Source organism: Strix uralensis, chromosome 24, assembly GCF_047716275.1.
Source record: "Strix uralensis isolate ZFMK-TIS-50842 chromosome 24, bStrUra1, whole genome shotgun sequence".
In the NCBI taxonomy this organism is placed as follows: domain Eukaryota; kingdom Metazoa; phylum Chordata; class Aves; order Strigiformes; family Strigidae; genus Strix; species Strix uralensis.
In genome coordinates this window covers 8,576,594-8,597,649 of record NC_133995.1, presented here as the reverse complement: position 1 = coordinate 8,597,649, position 21,056 = coordinate 8,576,594, and the positions used below count along the sequence as shown (strand labels likewise).

General features: G+C 51.4%; 2 protein-coding genes across 2 annotated transcripts; one reads left to right on the top strand and one right to left on the bottom strand.

Annotated features, from left to right (window-relative positions):
* Nucleotides 1-9,156: 9,156 nt before the first annotated feature.
* LOC141954357 (adenosine receptor A3-like) lies at nucleotides 9,157-12,540 on the bottom strand. The gene is made up of 2 exons (XM_074893777.1): nucleotides 11,413-12,540; nucleotides 9,157-10,823 (listed from the first exon to the last, which is right to left on the bottom strand). The coding sequence occupies exons 1-2, from the start codon at nucleotides 11,754-11,756 to the stop codon at nucleotides 10,208-10,210; spliced, it is 960 nt and encodes a 319-aa protein (XP_074749878.1). The 5' UTR covers nucleotides 11,757-12,540; the 3' UTR covers nucleotides 9,157-10,207.
* Nucleotides 12,541-13,082: 542 nt separating this feature from the next.
* On the top strand, nucleotides 13,083-17,262 carry ADORA3 (adenosine A3 receptor). The gene is given in 3 exon segments (XM_074893776.1): nucleotides 13,083-14,470; nucleotides 15,430-15,989; nucleotides 15,992-17,262. Coding segments are annotated over 3 exon segments (975 nt in total). The 5' UTR covers nucleotides 13,083-14,120; the 3' UTR covers nucleotides 16,057-17,262.
* The last annotated feature ends 3,794 nt before the right edge of the window (nucleotides 17,263-21,056 follow it).

The window sequence follows — 21,056 nt, the reverse complement described above, 5'->3', positions numbered from 1 at the left end:
CACACAGGTCCCATCCTGGGCTCCCCCCACTCCTGGGCTCCCCTCACTCCCTCCCCACACGGAAACTTTGAGCGAGTGCGATTTGCATTTCCCATCTGCCAAATGAGCAAAGCCCAGTTTCATCCCCCCCCCCGCCCCGCCCCACGTGTTTGAAGCAGAGCGGAAACGGCGAGGAGCTGAGGAGGTGGAAACACTAATGCTTTATCTCACGGTCCTTCCAGACATGCATTTCCCATATTTCTTCTTCAGCAAAAAATATAATGGTTGTACCATCCAATCTCCCAGAAATACAGCCATCCCACCACCTCGCAGCTCCTTCTGGGGCTCTGAGGTGCTGTAAAGCTGCACAAAATAGGTACTAAATCTTATCCGCAGGTCAGTAACAAATGGTGCATTATTATTTAGCCAGCAATATGCTCATTTTAAATTCCCTTCCACCACAGAGTAAGTGCATTGCAAGTCCTCCAGCGCTAACCTATCTTACAGGCAAATTCCAGATACATTGCTATGAGACTCCAAAACTGTGTATTGGAGCAAGTGTTTAAGAACAGTTTATTTCCCCAAAAATCAGGGCAGCAATCTTGGCAATGAGTGTCATTAGAAAAGCTGAGTTTTCTACTACAATGTGAGATCTGTGTGTGTTTTACTGCAAATAGACAGTGAGGAAAAATAAATCCCTTTTTTCCTAAGGAAGCAAATAATATCTCTGAGTTACTTGCAGAACAAAACAGGCCTCAATTTCTGCCATCCATCATGGAAAGGGCTGGATCCAAATATATATAAATTAAAAATAAAAAGGTATAAACAATGCTTCCTTCCTAAAGAGCCTCCCTGGACCCTGACAGCCTCCCGAGCCCGGCTGCCTCCAGCTCATCGTCCTGTGTCTGGCGTGGAGCCGAGCTCCCGGGGAGGCTCTGGGCACTTTGTGCCCTCTCAGGACCAAACGGTTTGTTTTCAGCAGCATCTCTGACCAAATAAAGACCAAAAGGCTTTCCTTCCTCCCCTGCACCTTTGTTTGTGACTGTCCTTCATGTCCTGTCCTGGGAAGCTGTTGCTGTGTGAGACGGGCGCTGAGCCTCGTGCCTTCGAGCCGCACCGACGTGTCGGATCTCAAAACAGGACCAAATGTCCCTGGAGAGCCCGAGCCGGAGGGACCCGCCAGAGAGCAGTGAACGGGTGCCAGGACCCGTGCAGGGAGCCCAGCACCTCTCTTGGTTTGGAGCCGTCAGCTCCTCACCCCTTCAGAAAGGGCCCGTGGGGTTTCATTTGTTCATTTTCATGAGAATTGCTGTTCCTGGGGGAAAGCCCCTGCTTCCACCTCCGAGAGGATTATTGCAGCTGCAGGACCAAATCCCTCTCTCCGTTACACCCATGTAAATCTAGAGTAAATCCTTTTAAGCCATTGGGGCCATTCTGGGCTTACCCAGACATAAATGGCCATACTATAAATAAGGCCTTGGTTTGATGAGAAAACTAAAGGCAGGAAAAAAGCACTTAAAAGATATCCAGGGGAAATATAAGCTCCCCCCCTACAAGTGGTTATGCTGACAATGATGAATTAGTCCATGAATGCCAGTCAGAGAGTGAGTCACGTTTCATAAATAAATTATACAAAGATATTCCCCATCCCAGAGTACTCACCACAGCAGGAGTTTTCCACAAAACACAACCGGTGAGAAGCCAGAGCTGGGGGGAAAGCAAAGGATGGAGCAAGGCACACCCAGAGCCCACGGCCATCACCTGTGTGGCAACCAAAGTCCTGCTGGTCCTGAGCCAGGGATCCCCAGCTCCCGAGGTGGGTGACATCCTGCCGGGCTCCTGCAGTGACATGGCAGGAGGGGACTTGGGTAAGGGGAACAGCCGGGGCAATACAGGGGATGTAGAGAGCTGAGAAAGGGGTAAATGGGACTTGATTAAACCTCCCCAGAAGCTCATCACTGCCCCTCGGGTGGCCCAGCAGCATCTAGACCCGCATGCCAGTGGCTCGGAGGAGGCACAACATGGCACGAGCCCCACAGGAGCTTGTGCCCCTGCCCGGAGAGAGCCCGAGCACTGCACACCCCCCACCCCTGTGTGCATAGCCACAGGCCCCCACTGCCCTACCCGGGTCTTTCCTCAGGCAGAAACCAGGCGTTATCAGCTTTACCGCTAGTAATAATAAAAATAACATTCTGCATACGATGAGCATCTTTCATCTTCACAAGCTGCAGCGCGACCGTTTCGCCCTGCAGCCGCCCACGATGGAGGCGACTGTCCCCGTCCAGCCCGTGGCACCGCGGCCGAGGGCGGAAGGGCGGGTGAACTCCGGTCAACTCCAGAGAGTTTGGAGAGGCTGAAAATAATTGTCTGACTTGAAAGGTAGCCAGGGCAAAGGAGCCAGCAGCGCTATTCAGAACATGTTAATGGGCTTTTAAACAACAACAAATGGCCGTGCCTTCAGTTTGATGTTGGATTGAAGAGGCTGCATCTTCAATCATTTGTCTGAATTTTGGATTTTCACTCAGGAAAAAGAAAGGCAGGCGTGTGTTGTTCGAAAGCGAGCAAATGCTTTGCAGACCTCTGTTTGAGTACCGTGAATACAGCTTGTTTCCGGAGGGGTTTTTAGAGCCCAGCTGCAGTCTCTGCGTACACCTCGGTAACATTCATCTAATCTGGGACATTTGTAGGCTGGGATGCAGCTAAACATTCAAAACTAATTCAGTGACTCCGTATTAAGCACATATATTTATTGTTGATGTTAGAGCCACACATTTCGGGCAGTGTCCGTTCAGCCCTTGTTGGAGAGAAACGGATATGAAGAAGCTGCTAAATGGGGGTTGCACCCCATGTCCCCAGCCCCCCTGCCCCGGGAAGCGCAGTAGCAGCGGCGAGAGCTGCCTGTGCCGGGCGGCTGCTCTCCTCCAGCAGCTGCTCACCAGCCAAGTAACGGCACTGTCCTCCTTCCCTCTCTTCAGAGCAAGAGGCTGCTGGAAGTTGCAGTCCGCTGCAGTTAAATAATTTGCTGGTGGTCAAACATAAGAGCCGGGAAGAGAGCTCAGGCCCTTGGCTCTGGCGTCTCACCCCCATCTGCCTCCCCCAGCCTTGCCGTACTTCGATGCAAAATTATCAGCAGAAGTTTATAAAACATCAAAACAATTTCTCTCACGTCAGCTAGACAATTTGTATAAATAGTGCCTCTTGAAAGAATCTCCTGCCAGCTCAAACCTCCCTTTCATCTCCCTGTGATTTATTTTATGCTATTTTTATGTGATTTTAAAACAATCTCTAATGAAGAGCGAGGATGGAAGGCTCTGTGCTGTGCAGAAGAGCCCTCAGTGGTGGCGGGTGTGTGGCAGGCGCCGAGCTCCGGCAGCATCCTGTGTTTGCTACCACCTGCCAGGTGCCTGATAACAGCCACACTGAAAGGTTTTTAAAAAGAAATCGAGAGGTGGTTTCCTCTCATGTTACATGGGAGGTGAGTGCTCAAAACTGCCTGATGGGTGATGTCTCTAAATCGCTGCGCAACAAGTCAGAGAAGCACCTCTGGGAACAAAACATTCCAAAAAGCTGCATTTCCCAGGTGTTGCAAAGACACTTGAAAGAGCAGAAGAAACCATCTTGGTCCTGTTTGTTCTGCAAAATAATCAGTCTATCACCATGCCAGGTAGGCTCAGATGAATATGGAGAAATTCTGATTTACAGGACGCTGGGCAGGGACAGCCCTCGGCTGGGATGCGGGGGATGGCAGCGTGGTGATGGCACTATCCGCAGGGAAACGGGGCCCAGCCTGCTCCTTCGTGTTGCTAAATCGTCACTGCTGCATGAGGGAATGGTGGGGTTTGCTCAGCCTGTCAGCACGGGGACCCGGGGTGGCCACAAGCATCAGGATATCTCGCCCTGGTTGCCATTTCCCTCCCCTTCTGCCAGATTTGTCGGGGTGTGCTGGGCACCGGTGGAGCCGCTCTCCTGCCCTGACACAGGCCAAGGTGAAGGTGATGCCGCAGCAGTGCCAGCGTTCCCCGGGCTTTGCCAGGCCTGGGAGAGGTGCAGCTGAGGAAGGAGAGTGCCCTGCGGGGTCAGGGGGACACGGGCACTGCCCACAGCCACGCCGGCAGCGCAGCACCAGCGTTGCACACCCGTGAACATGCTCACCCTGCCTCAGCAAACCCAGACCACGGCCAGACCTCCGTGGTTGGAGGCTGGGGGTGCCTCATCTGGGAGAGTTCCCGTGAATTGTCCTCGGCTGCGGGGACAACAGCGTGGCACGAATGGCAAAGGCAGCGCTGAGCCCTCTGCCCGGCTTCCCCGGCACGATGTGACACACTGGGACGAGGAGCAGCCCGCTGCGGTGGGATGTGTCGCAGCGCCAGATGTCATCTGGTGCTAATGGGGAGGGGAGAGGAGGGCCAAGACCGTGGAGGCATTCTGGCTGCTGCACAAACGGGGGTCAGCTCTTTGCAGAGGCCCCCAAATCCTTTTGGCCTGTAACTAATGGGCCAGCAAGAAAAACACAGTGTGATACAGATCCCTCATGGCCCCAGGTACAGTGGGAGAAAGGAACAGCCTTGGGCAGGGAGAGCTGGATACTGGGGGGATCCGCTGCTCCCGCCAGTTGAGAAAGAGCATTTCAGTGTGGGTGAGAGGATTCGGCATCAAACGAGGTCCTGTGCCGGTTGCTCTGCCCTGACTGCAGCTTCACCCACTCCATAACCACACCCGAAGAGAACCATAAAAAACTCCCAATTATAATGCAATTAATTTTGAAACACACTAAAATATCATTCAACCGAGCCCCTGTCCCTGCGTTCCTGCCCCATTTTACTCGGAGTTCCCGGGGCTGAGAAGCAGGAGCCGTTTCGGAGTGGCTGCAGCCGCAGCCCTGCCGTCTGGCGGGCGATGCCACCGAGCCGCACTGGTCTGACAGCCCCAGCTCCCTCCTACACAGGCGCTGCACTCCCGAACGAGCTGAGCAAGAAGAGCAAACAGAGACGCTCACTCCCAGGTTTCGGGAGGTTTAAAATCCAAAACCGCATCATCCAGCCGAGCAAAACCACATAAGGAGCACTAAGTATCGCACCAGTGGTGGCTGTTTTCCCAGCACAGGTTTCACTTCTGGAGCAGGAAGCATCTCGTGGCGTCTCCCTGCTCACCCAGTGAGTCTGGGGCCGTGTTCCCTGCGATCGGGGGGTGCTGGCATGCGCCCATCCCCACGGCAATGCCCTGGGAGCGATGCCGGGCGCTCCACTCCCACCTGCAGCATCCTGTGGCGGGGAGGAGGGATGGGCTGTCTCTGCGGTAGGTGCCCGGGTCACCACGCGTGATCCTTGAGAAATCAGCCAAAGCCACAAATTGGAATGAAAATACCAAGAGAAGGCCAGCAGGGCAGGTTACCCCAGTGCTGCCCTGGTCCTCAGGGCATTAACACCCTTTATCCCCACACTGACCTCTCCGACTGTTGGCCCGGGGCTGCGGCTGCCCCGGGGGGCTGTGGCCACGCAGGGGTGTGGGGGCCGGGGCCCAGCGGGAGCAGAGGCCGGGGGCTCCCTTGGTGCTGCACAGCCAGACACCGGCTGCCGCGGGCACCGGCACGTCTCACAGCACCATCCGCCAGCTCCAGCCACCGCCGCGCTAACCCGGCCCGGCGTTTTACACGCTCTCCAGCTCTCCTGCTCAGCGTTAAATAACACCCAGGAGCAGCCAGGCCCAGGACCGGGCACTGCCGTGGCACCGGAGGGCAGTCAGCGGCAGATCCACGCTTGCACCTTTTCTGGCTGTTCAGAGACTGTGGGTGAGTCACCAGGAGAAATCCCCCCATTTCCAGCACAGTTCAAGCTCAAGGAACGGGATGTGGAAGGGAAGAAGAGCTTTCCAGATCTGATTCTCCACTGACAATTTGCTTTTGACAGGGGTTGAAATCATCTTTGGAACAAAATCTGGATTCTAAGGAGGGCGAACTTTGTCTGTCAGCGCAGCTGTATGCGTACCAGGGGAGAGCTTCCTTCAGGTTTTCCCACCTGTGAGAAATACTCACAGCATTTTTTTAACATCACCATGCCCCGATATCTAAAGGGCCAGGTGAAACAATGCCCAAATGGGAAGTTTCAGAAGGAAACCAAAAGGACCCTGCTCCTGTCCGGCCCTTCCCAGCTCACAGAGCACTCTGCCAAGACCAGACTGACCCTCCTCTTTCCATGGGTGGGGATACTGAGGCACGGAGCAGTGACAGGACATTGGTCACCAGCACCAGGCTGCAGATTCTCATTCTGGCTCGTTACTCACCAGACCACAGTCCCTCTCTGTTAAACCAGATGTTACCCTGTTTCACATTCACATCTTCTCTCTGCTTTCCTTTCACTTCCTTTCAAGGCAGGGAAGAGCCAGGACGGCACTCGCCACTCACCACCTCTTGGTTTATGAGCTGTTGCTTTTTTTTTTTTTTCCTTTAAGGTAAACATTAGATTTCAAAGTCCCAGAATAAACCCTCCTCCACACCTCCTGGCGCAAGAGCAGAAGCTGCCTGGAAGCAAGGAAAGAGGAATGAGAGCACGGAACGTCAATGCCTCAAAGTGACGAGGCCTGGCTGCGGCCGGGGCACCCGGCACCACGCAAGCGCAGGCTCTGGGGGGTGGCCGGGACCCCCGAGTGGGGGGTGTGGGCAGGGCTGCCTGCAAGGACACTGCTGCCTCCTCCCTGCAAGTGTTTTACAGCCCCACCAGAACAAAAGCTGCTGTCGCTGTTGTTGACTCACACGATAAAGTCATTGTTGTGGGATTTTTTTTTTTCTGCATCCATGTGTCACTTAGAAATAATTTCTTTTCTAGAAAATCTGTTATCCTCCCCTCCACCCCCGAAGTGAAAACGGAATCTGTGCTCAAAGCCCCAGCTGAGGTTGCAGATAGACCGTTCCCTTCCTGATCCTTATCTCACCAGGATGTAGGAGGACCCTTGGGGAATAGCTGGAAGCCTTTCGCTGGAGCCATCCAAGAAACGCTCAAGCTGACTACAGCCTTTAAATGGCAAATCCATCAAGTGCTGGGGGACCAGGATCCCAAACGCTGTTTAACCCCATCGAAGTACAACATCCCCCGGCCCAGACCCCGACCTGCCCCAGGCACAGGCTCCTCCTCGAGCCGCCTTCCCCACAGAGCTCGGCGGGCACCACAGCGTCAGCTAAATACACGATCTAAAAATACACCTTCGGATCCTAATCTAAACCAAAGCCTTAAATTGCCGGCTCACAAACTTACTCCAGCTGCAACCCGCTCATAGGCGGGTAGTTTTGTGCGGCAGCAAATCCCCAGCTGAGTTTCTCTGGGGCTGCAAGGGCTCCGGGGTGGCCAGGACAGGGCGAGGCAGCTGGGTGCCACGCGACAGGACTGGGAGTAAATGGTGGTGGGGAACAAAGAGGGGTCTGGCCCTTTCCACCGCCTCGGGCTGGGACACACCAGCACGTCTGGGCGCAGCTCTGAACTGCAGCCGGGAGCTCTTGACAGCACCGAGGCCGCGGGGGAGGACGGAGCCGCCCTGGGTGACCAGAGAGGGCTGGGGGTCGGCGGGTGCTGAAGGTCCCGGTGACAACCGTGAACCCAGGGGCTGACGAAGCTCTATCACCCACTTCAGCATCATCCTCCCACTTGTCCAGAGCAGGAGGCTGAGACATCCAACAGACTCTGCCTTTGCTCGGTGGCTGATGCCCACCTGATACCACGGAGGAATAGAAAAATGAATCCTGGACGCCCGTGCAGGCGAGCCCCATCCTTCTTACGCACACTCCCTCCTGCTGCCAGCTTTATCGGCCCGCACAAGGCGGCCTGCTTCAAATCACAACTGGTTTTATGAAAAAATATTACTGTGTGTGGCAGCAAAGGCTTCCAAATACTCCAACCGCACCGACACAGCTAGCAGAAAGATTATATATTACGGTAGCATATATTTATATGTATCCACACGTGTGCACACGGAGAGTACAGCCATCAGCAGCGGTAAGCGGAGCATTGTTAGCAACGATGGACAGAGCTCTGCTGCCTGAGCTCAGCCATATATTTCCCTAAGCCTCTTGGCGGGAGCACAACGTGTGCTTACAGGAGAGCAATTTGGTAGAGAATTAAAGGAGGGAGCCCTTCAGTTGGGATCTGGGGTTGGATGCCTGTAAATAAATAGGGAGAAGGGGAGGGCAGAGCTGGTTTCCATGCCAAAACGCTCCCTGATCCCACGCTCCAGCCCCATTTGGCTCCTCTGTGCAGGGAGTGTTTAATCACTTTGCAAGCCATAAAAACCCCCAGTGTTTCCTGAGGCTGGGGCTGAAGGAGGGCAGCGGCAGAAGAGCCGAGTGCCCACAGAAGGAGGACGTGTGGTTGCGAGGAGGGATGCAGCTCCCTGGGGTGTCCCAGGGCTGGGGGTGAAGCCGCGCTCGTGCGGGCAGAGACAGCAGAAGGGAGAGGGCTCGTCCTCCTTTGGTGACAGGGGAGCTGCGGCAGCCTGGCAGCCTGGTTCTTTCATATTTAGGACAGGAAACAGATGTTGCCTGGCGGAGGAAACATCTGAAGAAAATAAGTGCACCTTGTGCCTTCCCCAGCAGGAACCCAGCGGGAACAGGGAGTGCTGGGCTGAAACGCCCCGATTTGGCCCCAGTCAGGGCAGGTGCAGATCAGCTGGGTTTGATGGCATCGCCCTCGGCTGCATCAGCGGGGACCGGGGCCCAAAGGGCTTTTTTCCTTCGGGTATTTTATTTCTCCTTAGAAACATGGGGAGCTGGCACAACGAAAGTGCGGATGAATCGTGTCCCTGTGGGGGAGGCGACCGTCCCCTCCTCTCACAGCTGCTCCTTGTGCGACCTGGCCTGAGGGTCATGAAATGAGCTGATGAAGCATTTCTCACCTCGCCTACAGTGTGGGTTCAGTGTCGCGCTCAGCCCGGGTACGAAGCAAGACCCCATCCCTCTGCTCAGCGACAGGTTTCCAGTCCCAGGGCACACACCTACGCAGGCACGTGGATGTGGGTTTACTCAAGACGGGGGTTTTTATGAAGACATCTCCAGCCCACAGCTGCTAAAAAGGACAGAAAAAAGGAAACCTGACAGCTTGTCCCCTGGTAGGACCCGCAGCGCTGCGGGCATCTTTTAGAGAGTCACTGTCCCCATGGAACACCTGCCTTCGAAGAAAAAGCTATGGGATGATCTCACACTATTAAATTTTATGGGCTGGTGCAAACAAAACCTTGCGCAAAGGCTGCTCGATTTCCTTCTGCACCAAAGCACCTTTCCACAAGTGGGTGCTGCTGCCCCACTGAGCCGGGTCTGGGTATTTTCAGGTGGTGAAGCACCCTCCTGCCCGCAGCAGGTCTCTGAACCCCCCGCCCGGGGTCCCCTTGACTGAATCTGGCTGTGCTGCTCTTTGTGCAACCAGAAATCTGACAGCCAGGGGCCGGCTTCTTGTTACATCCTATAGTACCTCAGCATTTATGGAGAGATTTGTTCTGTGGCAACAGGCCAGAGCATTTCCGTGTAGCTCCACCAATTTGAGAAACAGTTTCCTTAAATAGAGCTGAAAAGCCAAAGCAAATACTCTTAAAGGAAGAGCTGTTAGCAGGGGCAAAAGCAGCATGAGAGGCTGATGTCAGGTCTCCAGTCAGTCTGCGGTTTGCTGCAGGAGTCCCCTCGCTGGCTGCGTGCACGAGCCTTGTGCTGCATTTCACACCCTGAGCTTCTGCAGAGGTGGCTCCTGCCCCGGCTCACCCAGCAGCTGCAGAAATAGTTGGGTCATCTCAAGAGAGAGGGCGAGGGCTTGGGAAATGGGGACCCCAGCAGGGTAAGGAAGACCTCGTATCTTGTCAGGGCACCAGCAGGGACCCAGACCCGCGGGGACGGCTGCCGCCTCCCGGCAGCTGCTGCTGGAGCCCGGGCTCTGCCAAACCCCCGCCTGCCCGCAGAGCTCAGCAACGCTTCCTATTAACAGAGAAAACCACCCGTAAGCGTGAGCAACCCCAACCGCTTCCCCAGCACTCCCCCGTTGAGCTGCCCCTCAATCCCAAACCTCTCATGCCTTTCGCCTCAGAAATGCAAAGGAGTTTCTTTGGTTTGGGAGTTAGCTGGGAACCTGAACTCAGCATCGCATTGCCAGAGCTTAATTAGCTGAACACAGAGATACACACAATTGTCAGTCCAGAACGCACGATCTGGGAAGTGTTTCAGTTGTATCCAGCCCAGACAGGCTGACGAGCGGGGCACAGCTCACATGGTGCTCTCTCCCAGCTCCACTGGGTGCTCCATGCTAGAAATAACTGACTCTGACTTCTGGAGCAGGATGTAAGTCCTCAGAATGAAAGTGTATGTTTCTTTGAACTTCTGTATTTTGAAGGCATAGACGATGGGGTTCATGGCTGAGTTGGCATGAGACAGCAGGATGCCCAGGTACATCAGAGGCTGTGGGATGGTGCAGGAGGGGCAGAAGAACATAACGCAGTTCAGGATGCCCAGAGGCAGCCAAGACACTGCAAACAAGAAGAGGATGAGGGCCAGATATTTGACCATTTTGTATTCTTTCCCACAACCTTTTTCTCCTCCTGGAAGACTTGCTGAGTTCTGGCTTAGTTTTACCCACATGATGTAGAAAATCTTGGTGTAGAGGGCACACATGATGAGCAAGGGAAGGAGGATCCAGGCGAAGAAGCTGAAATACACCACATAATCCATTCGCATCACAGCCAGGTAGTGACACTCGATGTAGCTGGAGCTGCCCGTGCGCTGGTTCCACCCCAGCATAGGGACCAGCCCCACCAGCACAGACACAAGCCAGCTGAGTCCCAGAATCACACAAATCCTTTTCTTCGTGATGGCTGCCCTGTACCTGGGTGGGCAGGAAGCATCAGCCACGTTAGATGCAATCTTCAGAAAAAAGAACTACCATATCCAGGAACTTTTAACTCCTTTCTGGCCTCACTCGAGTTAAGCACAGTTCTATGCAGTTGGTCCTTAGCAGCTTCTGACATTGAAAATGTAGTTTGAAACTACAGGGGAACCTCCAAACAGTCACTGATCCCTTTTAACTGAGAACCCACAGATGCAGGGTCAAATCCTTTCCTCAGAAATACTGGTTCATTTTGACCTGCATCAGCAAAGCACTACGGTTGTCTCCCAGGGGAAAACCTAAAGACCACCACCTTATTCAGACTTTACACATATACGCATTTATGAGCAACCCTTCCCTGACTCTCTGTAGCTTAAGATTTTCAGGCACTGATGAATTTCCAGGAGTGCCCAGGCTGCTGGCGCTCCCTTGCCTACACTTCGGGAACCTCTGCCTTTGTGTGAGTTTCTTTCAGAGAACCAACGATCCCCAGGAAGCCCTATGATGCTGTAGAGAAGGGAAAAGGAAAATATACCGGAGGAAAGACATGGGGAAAAGATGATGAGATGGGACCTTTGCCCAGACTCACCTGATCGGCAGCTTCACTCGCAGGTACCTGTCAACTGCAACAGCCAGGAGAGACAGGATGGAGGCATGAGAAAAGACCATCATCAGGCAGCACATGAACAGGCAGGAGTAGAAATGGATGACGACTCCCAGGCTCACCAGGACAGCCAGCGGCACGACAAGGATCCCCATGGCAATGTCAGTGAGGGCCAGGGAAACGATGTAAAAGAAGGTGGTCTTCTGCAGAGCTGGGTTCAGCCTCACTGCCCAGATCACCAAGACATTGCCCACCACGGCACATATTCCAATAACAGACTCCATCATGATATAGATCGCATCCAGGCTGCCTAGTGACATTTTGGACATCTGAGGCTGTTTACTTCCAAAATTAAGAAATGCTGTGCTGAATTCTCTTTTTTCCTCCAACAGCCAGGTCAGAAGCCAGCTCCTCCCTGATTTCCCTTAAATTTAAGTCCTTCATTTAGAATTTTGCACACTTTTTGCATACACATGTATTTAAAGATAAGCAGAGCAAATTGTCCATGAAGATCCACTTATCTGACCTTCTATAGCAAACCCTGCAATGTCCTTCCTTCCGTCCCCTGGAGGCTTCAGCACATTTACAAATGCTTTCGTAGAACAGTCAACGTTATATAGTGGCAGCATCACACTATGAACAAACCACAGGGGCTACTTGTTGCGTGTGGTAATTTGCTAATCTATTTTAGCTGCAGATGCACCATCTCCTCCCAGGCAGGTGCTCTGTACTGCCTAGCAGGGTGAATTAGCCAATGCACAACCCTACAGCGAGGTTGCTCTGCCTCCGCGCTTCTTTACTACACATGGTGTGAGTGTAGCATCGGAGAAAACAGGGCCAAGGGACCTGGAGTGATCTAGTCCATTCCCCTGCTACAAAGAAGGGGTGGGGAGGGCAAGTGTGAAGACACTCGGCTGGATTTTGGGTGAGCAAAAGGCAACTGAGGGGAGAAAGACTTTGTTTTGACTGTATGGCACAAGCTGCTCCCCTGAGGTCCCACGCAGTACCAAGTTCTGGTTCTCAGGAGCTGCGTTAACAGCAGGCACAGGGCAGGGTGGGCCCTGTTAAAGCCCCTGTAACTCAGCTTTGCAGGAGCTGTCTCTGTGAGAGGCATCTGGCTGCAGCCACAGAGTAGATGACAGAAGAAGGAAGCTGGCAGCTGAGGTCAAGCGAGGAGATGCACAGCGAGCGCAGAAGTGGGCACTGCGCGTGCCCAGGCGTGGCCGGAGGTCAGGAGGACACAGATATTTCCCACATCTGCTCAAAGCTGCAAAGTGCCCACTGCCCGCTCCTGCCCAGAGGACTCTACAAAAGCCTGGCATCGCATGCCTCTCCTCGGACTGATCTCCTGCACCCACAGATATCCTGTGTCAGATTTGATTAGAAAACCAGCACAGCCAAGTTCAGCTGCAGACTGGGACTGTCTATAGCCAGCTCACCATCTTCCCAGCAGGAATTCTACCAAAACCCCCTCCAGTCAGGGAACAAGAAGCACTTACACCAATTTCAAGGAAGCAGAATTTATCCAACTCTTTTGACATCAGAGAATAAAGAAGTCTCATCTATTTTTGGCTCTGTTTCCTCCCAGGTCTGATTTCACTTCTCCATCATCTATTTTACCAGAAAGTTGGGTAGAAGAGATGGAAGACTCCCTGTCTGGGAAACCAAATACTACCCATGTTTGCTTAAGGCTTCGTTACACTAATATAGCACCATCCACCTGATTGTTTACTTGCTATTTGCTCACTCCTGCAGAGCATTTCTATGTGCCCGAGAGCCAGGCTGCCCTGCGGCTCGCAGGCTGACACGAGCTCACATGTTCACGTTTCTTCTCAGTTTCACCTGAAATGGGAGCAGCTCTTTCACCGCAGACCCACGCCAAGGAGCAAGGCACCCGCAGCAAGCAGATCACAGCTTTCACACCCTCTCCCCGCTACTTCCCATCACTTCCCACACCTTTCCTCAGTTTCTCTGTCTTCCATAAACAAAGCATAGGGAAGTGTGCCACTCCCTGAACATGACTTGGTTGGTTGCCACACTGATCTCTAGCAGAAATGAGGGCTCTCACTGAAAATGTCACCTGCATTATGAGTGCATTAGGAGGGCATTTTTCGGCCACCTCAGGGCTTTAACTGAAATGGTATACCCTGAATTAAATCAAGTATTGGAATTTAACAAAACACCCTTCTAACACCCCCTGAACTGCCTCATTTCCTATAGTGACTGCAGAGCGATTATCTACGTTGATAAGGGGCAGCTTTGCACAGTCAACTCTGGTTACAGTTCTCCCACTTCTAAAACTGTGGCTTGGAAGAGGAAGCAGTTAAAGTGTTTGTTATAGGTTGCTAGTAAGCAGGCTTGTGGAAGCTTTTCCATTTTTTTCCCTTCAAAATAGCTTTCTAAAGTACTTTACTGGTATCAGGCTGCTGAGGGGACACTGTGAGCTTCAAGAGATGTGTCCAGAGGGGAGAATATTTCCTGGATGCTAAGGTATTTGCAACTCTGTGGAAAGGCAACAGCTGATTTGCTGCCCAAGCGTGGAGGACGTGAAACACTGGAAGAGGTTCGCACGCCGGAGAGTTGCTGGAACAACTGAGCACCGGACACCGAGGAAGAATCCCACACAGAGTCATTGATGCCCATGGTCCCTTCTGCAGCTCAGGCCAGGGTGGGAGCATCTCCAGCAACTCGCCATGCCAAACGACAGCCTGGAGCTCAACAGCCTGGACGGGATTTACATTGGTACCGAGTGCTTGGTTGCTCTGTCTGCCACTTTGGGTAACATCCTGGTCATCTGGGTGGTGAAGCTGAACTCGACATTTCAGAACACGACTCTGTACTTCATCGTTTCCCTGGCGCTGGCTGATATCGCGGTGGGGATCCTCGTCGTACCCCTGGCCATCGTGGTGAGTCTGGGCATCAGCATCCACTTCTACACCTGCCTATTTATGTGCTGCCTGATGGTGGTTTTCACTAACGCGTCCATCCTCTCCCTTCTGGCCATCGCGATCGACAGGTACCTGCGAGTGAAGCTGCCAACCAGGTGAGCTCTGGACCACCATGGGCCCCCTGCTCCTGCCAACCTTCCCATGCCCAGTCTCTGCCCCATGGGTGCCACCTCCTCTCTCCTCCCTAACTTGGCCCTTTTGTAACAAATATTTACTCTAAATGCATGCTTGCACATGGAGAAAATACCTGTTCCTAAAAGCCCAACCGAGATGAGTTTTCTAGAACAGGAACCACTCCCTGCAGTTAATAATGCAGCATGGGCAGCCCCTGGGACGTTTGTGTGGGGCTGACAGCTCGGTGTCATTGCCCATCAGAATTTGGCCACAGGATGAGTCTGTGGTCAAACAGTTGACCAACAGGATGCCAAGAGTGCTATAGCTTTCTTGGGATTTCTGAGGCTAGTCTGTTAAATAAAATTCCTGTTAGTGTTTGCTGAAAATACAAAAGAAATAACAGACTTACTCAGGGCTAACTTAAGAAGTCATTCACTTTTTATACTTGAATGCAAAAGTCCATAATCTAGAAATGGAAAGCATAACCTCAAGCATTAAAGAAGTCATATTTCTTATAGGGAAAGGACCTGTAAAATTGAAGAATGAAAGAACAGTTTGGTCCCACAAATGGCATAAACCAAATGTAAAGAGCAAGGTACCCAAGGAAGCTGAGAAATAAGATAGGACTGCTAATAGTGGAAAAAGCAGTATCTAGGCAAGAGGAGTACTCAGATCATACTGAAACAAGAAATGAAATAGCTGAAATAGCAGTTATAAAGAGGGGAAGTTAAGCATAGTTCTTCTTATGGGTGCTCTAAAGTAACTGTTACAAATGAAGAGTTAGGGCTTGTCTCAAGATTCGGTTTCCCCGCAGAAAAAAAGTTAATGCTCCGTTTTGTGATGATGAACTTGTAGCATTTTAACACCCGAGTTCTTGAAACCATCCTTAACTATTTGAAACACTTCTGTCTAACACAACCTGCGTTTTCTTCCCCAACAGATATAAAATAATCACTACAGAAAGAAGAGTTTGGTGGGCACTGGGTTTGTGCTGGTCTGTGTCCCTGCTGGTAGGATTAGCCCCCATGTTTGGATGGAACAAGACAGAACCAAGAGACTCTGACTTTCTCAGGTGTCAATTTACCTCTGTGATGAGGATGGATTACATGGTATATTTTGGCTTCTTCGCATGGACCCTTGTCCCTCTGCTCATCATGTGTGCTCTGTACGCTGAAATCTTTTACATCATCCGGACAAAGCTAAGTCAAGGTACAACCAATGTGAGAGGGGCAGGAGGTTTTTATGGACAGGAGTTCAAGACAGCCAAGTCTCTAGCACTTGTTCTCTTCCTGTTTGCAATATCCTGGTTGCCTCTGTGCATTATAAACTGTGTTTCCTATTTTTGCCCTGAGTGTCAGATCCCCCCGTATTTGATGTACTTGGGAATCCTGTTATCCCATGCCAATTCTGCCATGAACCCCATTGTCTATGCTTGCAAGATAAAGAAGTTCAAAACCACGTACCTTTTAATTTTAAGGACCTATATCCTGTGCAAAAAACCAGCCCCAGTTCTTACAGAGCAAACAACAGACCAACAGTCATAAACAAAGAACAAATCTTGACCTGACAGTATGTACCAGACCATTGATAAACCCCTCGCTTTGATAAGGAACTCATGGGAAAATGTGTGTTCTGTTTCATCTACTCCCGCTCTCGCACGAACTGTTTTATGATAAGGACAAGCTCCTCTTAGTCAAACTGATGCACATTTGACATTAAGCTCAAAAGGATCATTCATGATCTTCTGCATTAATGTACCCCAGAGAATCTGCTTGGTGGGTGCTGTACCAAGCCCAGATCTTCCAGGCAAGCATTTTCATTTAACAGGACCTTCTGGTTTTTATTTATTGGCCCGAGCGTTATTTGGTAGACCAGCGAGCCAAACCACTTGTGCTCCTAGCCCCCTGGCTTGGATCCATGGTGAGCTGGTAAAAAACAGTGCTTGGTCATTTCTAGTTTTAACTCAAGACTGAGAAGTCTTTTTGCTATAATCTTGATTTCTTTTTGCCCAGTTATAGACCCTTTGCTTACACACAGCCAGACTCGTCCCGAATTTTTTTTCCCATCCGAGAGCACCTGCCCAATAAAACTATAACATCTCCTGAGACACCTTCACCTGCCGGTGACCTGTGCTGTGAAACCACCCTCACCCACTGCCGACCATCTCAGCTGAACAGCCAGGAGCTGCACTGACTTTGGTGACCCTCCTCTTCTTTGGGAGAGATCCTGTCAGTGGGAGACATTAATCACTTTTAAATCAAGACAATGTCACCCCAGAAGCCTGCAAAATCGACCTCAGACATCGAGCACCAGGCAAGAGCCGAACTGCCGCACTCACTGAAGCTATTTGTTAATGCGATATGCTGGGGAGAGGGGAGCACGCCAGGAAGAGATGGCTGTCAAAAAATAAACTAAGGATAGCTTTAAGTTCTTCCCTCCTCCCCCAGCTACCTGACCAAGGATAGAACCCACTATCCCACAACCATCAAAGCCACATTTTCCTAATTTGTTACTAAAAAAATCCATTTTGGGGATTCTTCTTGCACAGCACAGTCCCATGCTTAATTCTCCCCACAGTCACAAACTGTTTTCCTGACACCCAATTTAAATGTAGTTTTCTGCAAGGCTCCTCTGTAAACCTGAAGAACAGTTGCTCTTTTTGCAGCAGCCTGTTACAGATCTGAAGACTACTCTAAAGGTGTGTGTAAATATGTGTCTATATATGTCTTTGTATTCAATTGTTTCAAAATACAGAAGAGATACTTAGGAGAAATCTTGTCCAGTGTTGTTTTTTTCTACATAAAGACTGGTTGGGCCCACTGAAGAATAGGATACGTTCTTTGTTGTTGGGAATAGAGCAGCTCGCAATCCAGGCATGTCCTCACTGACTATTCTTACACCCTTTGTCTTCTCTGTCAATTTAGACTAAATTTGAGTGTGGTCTACTTGTGCTACAGTCAGTGTTGTCACATTCTCATGAATAACAATAAATATTAGAGGGATTTTATATTAATTCAGCCTGCTCATCTCCCATGACAATCACAAAAGCAGCCCGCATGAAATCTCCGCGGTGTTTTAGTCGGTGTCCTGACTAGGACAGCACAGAAATTGGAGTAAATATTACACCACAGCTCACAGAGCCTGTTTTTAGGTAACGTGGGTCAAACCAAAAATAGGTCATTAAAGGCCAGGCTCTTTTTTCGCTATCTTTAAATAATAAAAGTGGTCTAGAAAAAGGAGAAAAGGGAGTGCATCATTCAGTTATTATCTCAGAAAGTGTTGACGTCTGCTCCTTTAGCTGAGATCAGACTTCCCAGTTTATTATCTGATGTAACCCCTGTCACAGGCCAAAGCTCTGCCCCATTACACAGTCTAACTCTATTAATAAACAGGCCAGCAAAGGAAGTCACTGCGTAAGTACATCAGAGTTTTGCTACATGATCTCTCATTATCAGATGATAAAACTGATTTCTTTCAGCAGAAAAACAGGTCCCACGTAAAGAACAGAATATTCATTAGAACGACGCACAGCAAACTTTGCCTATGTATTTTTGAGAAATTGAGTAAAGAAGGAGCAACGCCGCACCAAATTCCCAGCAGGCTGCCTGACAAACCCCAAGAGAAGGAGGCATAAGTATATGGAGAAAGAACAGAAACAGGGAGGGCTGCGAGCAGGGGAAGCCGTCCTGCCTGCTGAAAGGAGCTGCGGAGGAGAGCAGCCTCAGCGAGCTCCTGTCCCTGCTCAGCCCCCCGAGAGGGAGCCCCAGGCAGCAGGTCACCTTTCAGTGAAGAAGCAAGAGTGGCTGCAGCTTCTCCCCGTGGGGCAGCCGGAGGAGCAGCTGTCCCGGGGTGGAGGAGGCTGCTGCCAGCTGGAAAAACCTTCATGCAGGTCTAGGTCCCTGGTTCCCACTTCCAGCAGCCACTCTGGAAATCGTTGTGGTGTTCAGCCCCAGGCAGAGATCAAACAGGCTGAGTAACGCTTAAACTAGACGTGAAGCTGGGTGAAGGCACATACCAACAGTCCACGTGTAGACAAATCACTCAGGGAGAACAAAGGATTTTGCTCTCCTGCAAGAGCTGACTCATGGCTGGCGGAGGGAAATGCAGCCTGACAGTCACGCCAACATCATCGCTGGAGCCCTCATAACCCATCCTTTCAACACTGCAACCAGACGTCAATTCCAAAATGACAGGGAATGTCATAGGCCACTGCTGTCCCTGCATCCTTCCAAGCACCGCTTAACCCGTGAGCCACTTCCACCCGCCCTCCCAGGGTTGGACAATTTGTACTGGACTTTTCCATACCCAGGCAAACTCCTTGCAGATTCCTGCGGTGAAAGCTTGTTTTGAAGGAGACCACAAGTACAAACACCTCCAGCAGAAACCTACTGAAACAGTGAAAATGGAAGAGCCAGAAGAGCGAAACAGAGGACGTGCAACCCCTCCTCTGTTCTGACTAGCAGATGCAGCTGTCCCAGATTCCTCTACTTGTCTGTAAAACAAAGGGTTGGCTGATGGCTACCATTAAAGCTGTGTACGACTACACAGAGCTTTGGGCACGGGAAAGGGAGAGACAGACGGATGCTCTGGGGTGAGTCTGGGACTCGCTAGCAGCCACACAACAAACGTTCTCTGTCAGCCTCCATCTCTGAGGGCTGTACCACGCTCAGCTCTCTAGGTAGGCACACACAATTGCTGCACTGTGGTTAGCAGCGTTTCACAAAGTATGTGAAATGGTTGCACCGAGTCTCAGTAAAATTCACAGTGAGGAAACATCTACATGAAAACAACATCCTAGTTGGTCTTGGAGCTGGGGGGGAAGCCTGTGCTGAGTCACCTTTTCTTGAACTTCCAACACAGGAAGGTAGTAACGTGCTTGTTGGTATGAAGTTACACCTGTGCAAGCCAGGTGAATTTTCAGGCCTTCTTATTTCTCAGTTGCTGTTAGGCAGCAGAGTAACATTATTATTAATTAAAAAAATAATAATTGTGTGCCAACCACAATCATCCTTCACGAACCTCTCCGCAACTGCGCATTTAGAGAGTACTATGGTGTTTTCTCTATTAGATAGTGCTTGAAGAAACTGCCATGACTGAGATGAGTGCAGATAACAGCAAAACGAAGACAGCAAGTTCTACTCCTGACCCTGTAAAACAGCCAGCAGCCCCCGCCACGATGCCTCTCAAGCCAGATTTCAGAATGTAACAGTGTTTGTGCACCTGCTTTTCAGTGGTCCCCTGGACCTCCCCAGCTTCTGCAGTCAGTCAGCCCCACAGAGTGGCAGAGGAGGAGCCACCGCTCTGCTGAGCGCTCCTTGGAAAGCCACCAAACCCACCACATCTAAGCTGAGCTAAATCCAGCTGCCCATCTGCGGCTGCGTGCTGCCATCAGCTGGCACATCCAGTCTCAGTCCTCTGAAGCCTCTCGCTGTCTTCAGCTGCAGCGCGGGGGAGGCCGCAGGACCCAAGGCGCTTGTCCTGCCTAAGAGATTCTCTTAGAGGTGTTTACAACGCACATGTGCAAACACAGAATCAGAGACTCACAGGATGGTTTGGGTTGGAAGGGACCTTAAAGCCCATCCAGTCCCACCCCCCTGCCCCAGGTAGGGACACCTGCCACTAGCCCAGGTTGCCCAAAGCCCCGTCCAACCTGGCCTTGAACCCTTCCAGGGAGGGGGCAGCCACAGCTTCTCTGGGCAACCTGTGCCAGGGCCTCACCACCCTCACAGGGAAGAATTTCTTCCACGGTTGGCTTTCTGGGCTGCGAGCACACGTTGCTGGCTCACAGTCAGTTTTCCACCCACTAACACCCCCAAGTCCTTTCCCTTGGGGCTGCTCTCCATCCGCTCCTCACCCAGCCTGTGTTTGTGCTTGGGACTGCCCCGACCCACAGGCAGGACCTTGCACTCGGCCTTGTTGAACTCCATGAGGTTTGCACGTCCCACCTTTCCAGCCTGTCTAGGTCCCTCTGGATGGCACATCCTTTCCCTCAGCGTGTCGGCTGCACCACACAGCTCGGTGTCGGTGAACATGCTGAGGGTGCCTCAATCTCACTATCCATGTCCCCAACAATGATGTTAAACAGAGCCGGTCCCAATCCCGACCCCTGAGGACAGCACTCATCACTGTTCTGCACTTGGACATCGAGCCATTGACCACAACTCTGAGTGTCACTGTCCAGCCAATTCCTTGACAGGTTTAAGCCTGTGAATCAGCAACATCTGCGTTTTCAGAAAAGATAAATACCTGCAGGAATCTGACACTCTCCAGTGACCAGAAACAAGGAGACTTCTGAAGCCCAGAGGGCTGAGGAAGCAGGAAACTTCGCTCCGATTCAGCCTTGCAGGAGAAGCGTTGAATGACAGACGGAGATCACTGCACTTGGACAGCAAACCTCCCATCCGTGGGCACAGGAACATGCAGAGAAGCTTCTCTGGGGCTGCTAAGGCTGAGTCACTAGTGGTAACTTATTCCCCAGTTTATGAAAAGGGGATGATTTTTAACTCTTCACAATGTATTTAGAACATTATGGGTAATAACATATGAATGAACACTTCCAGAACTTCT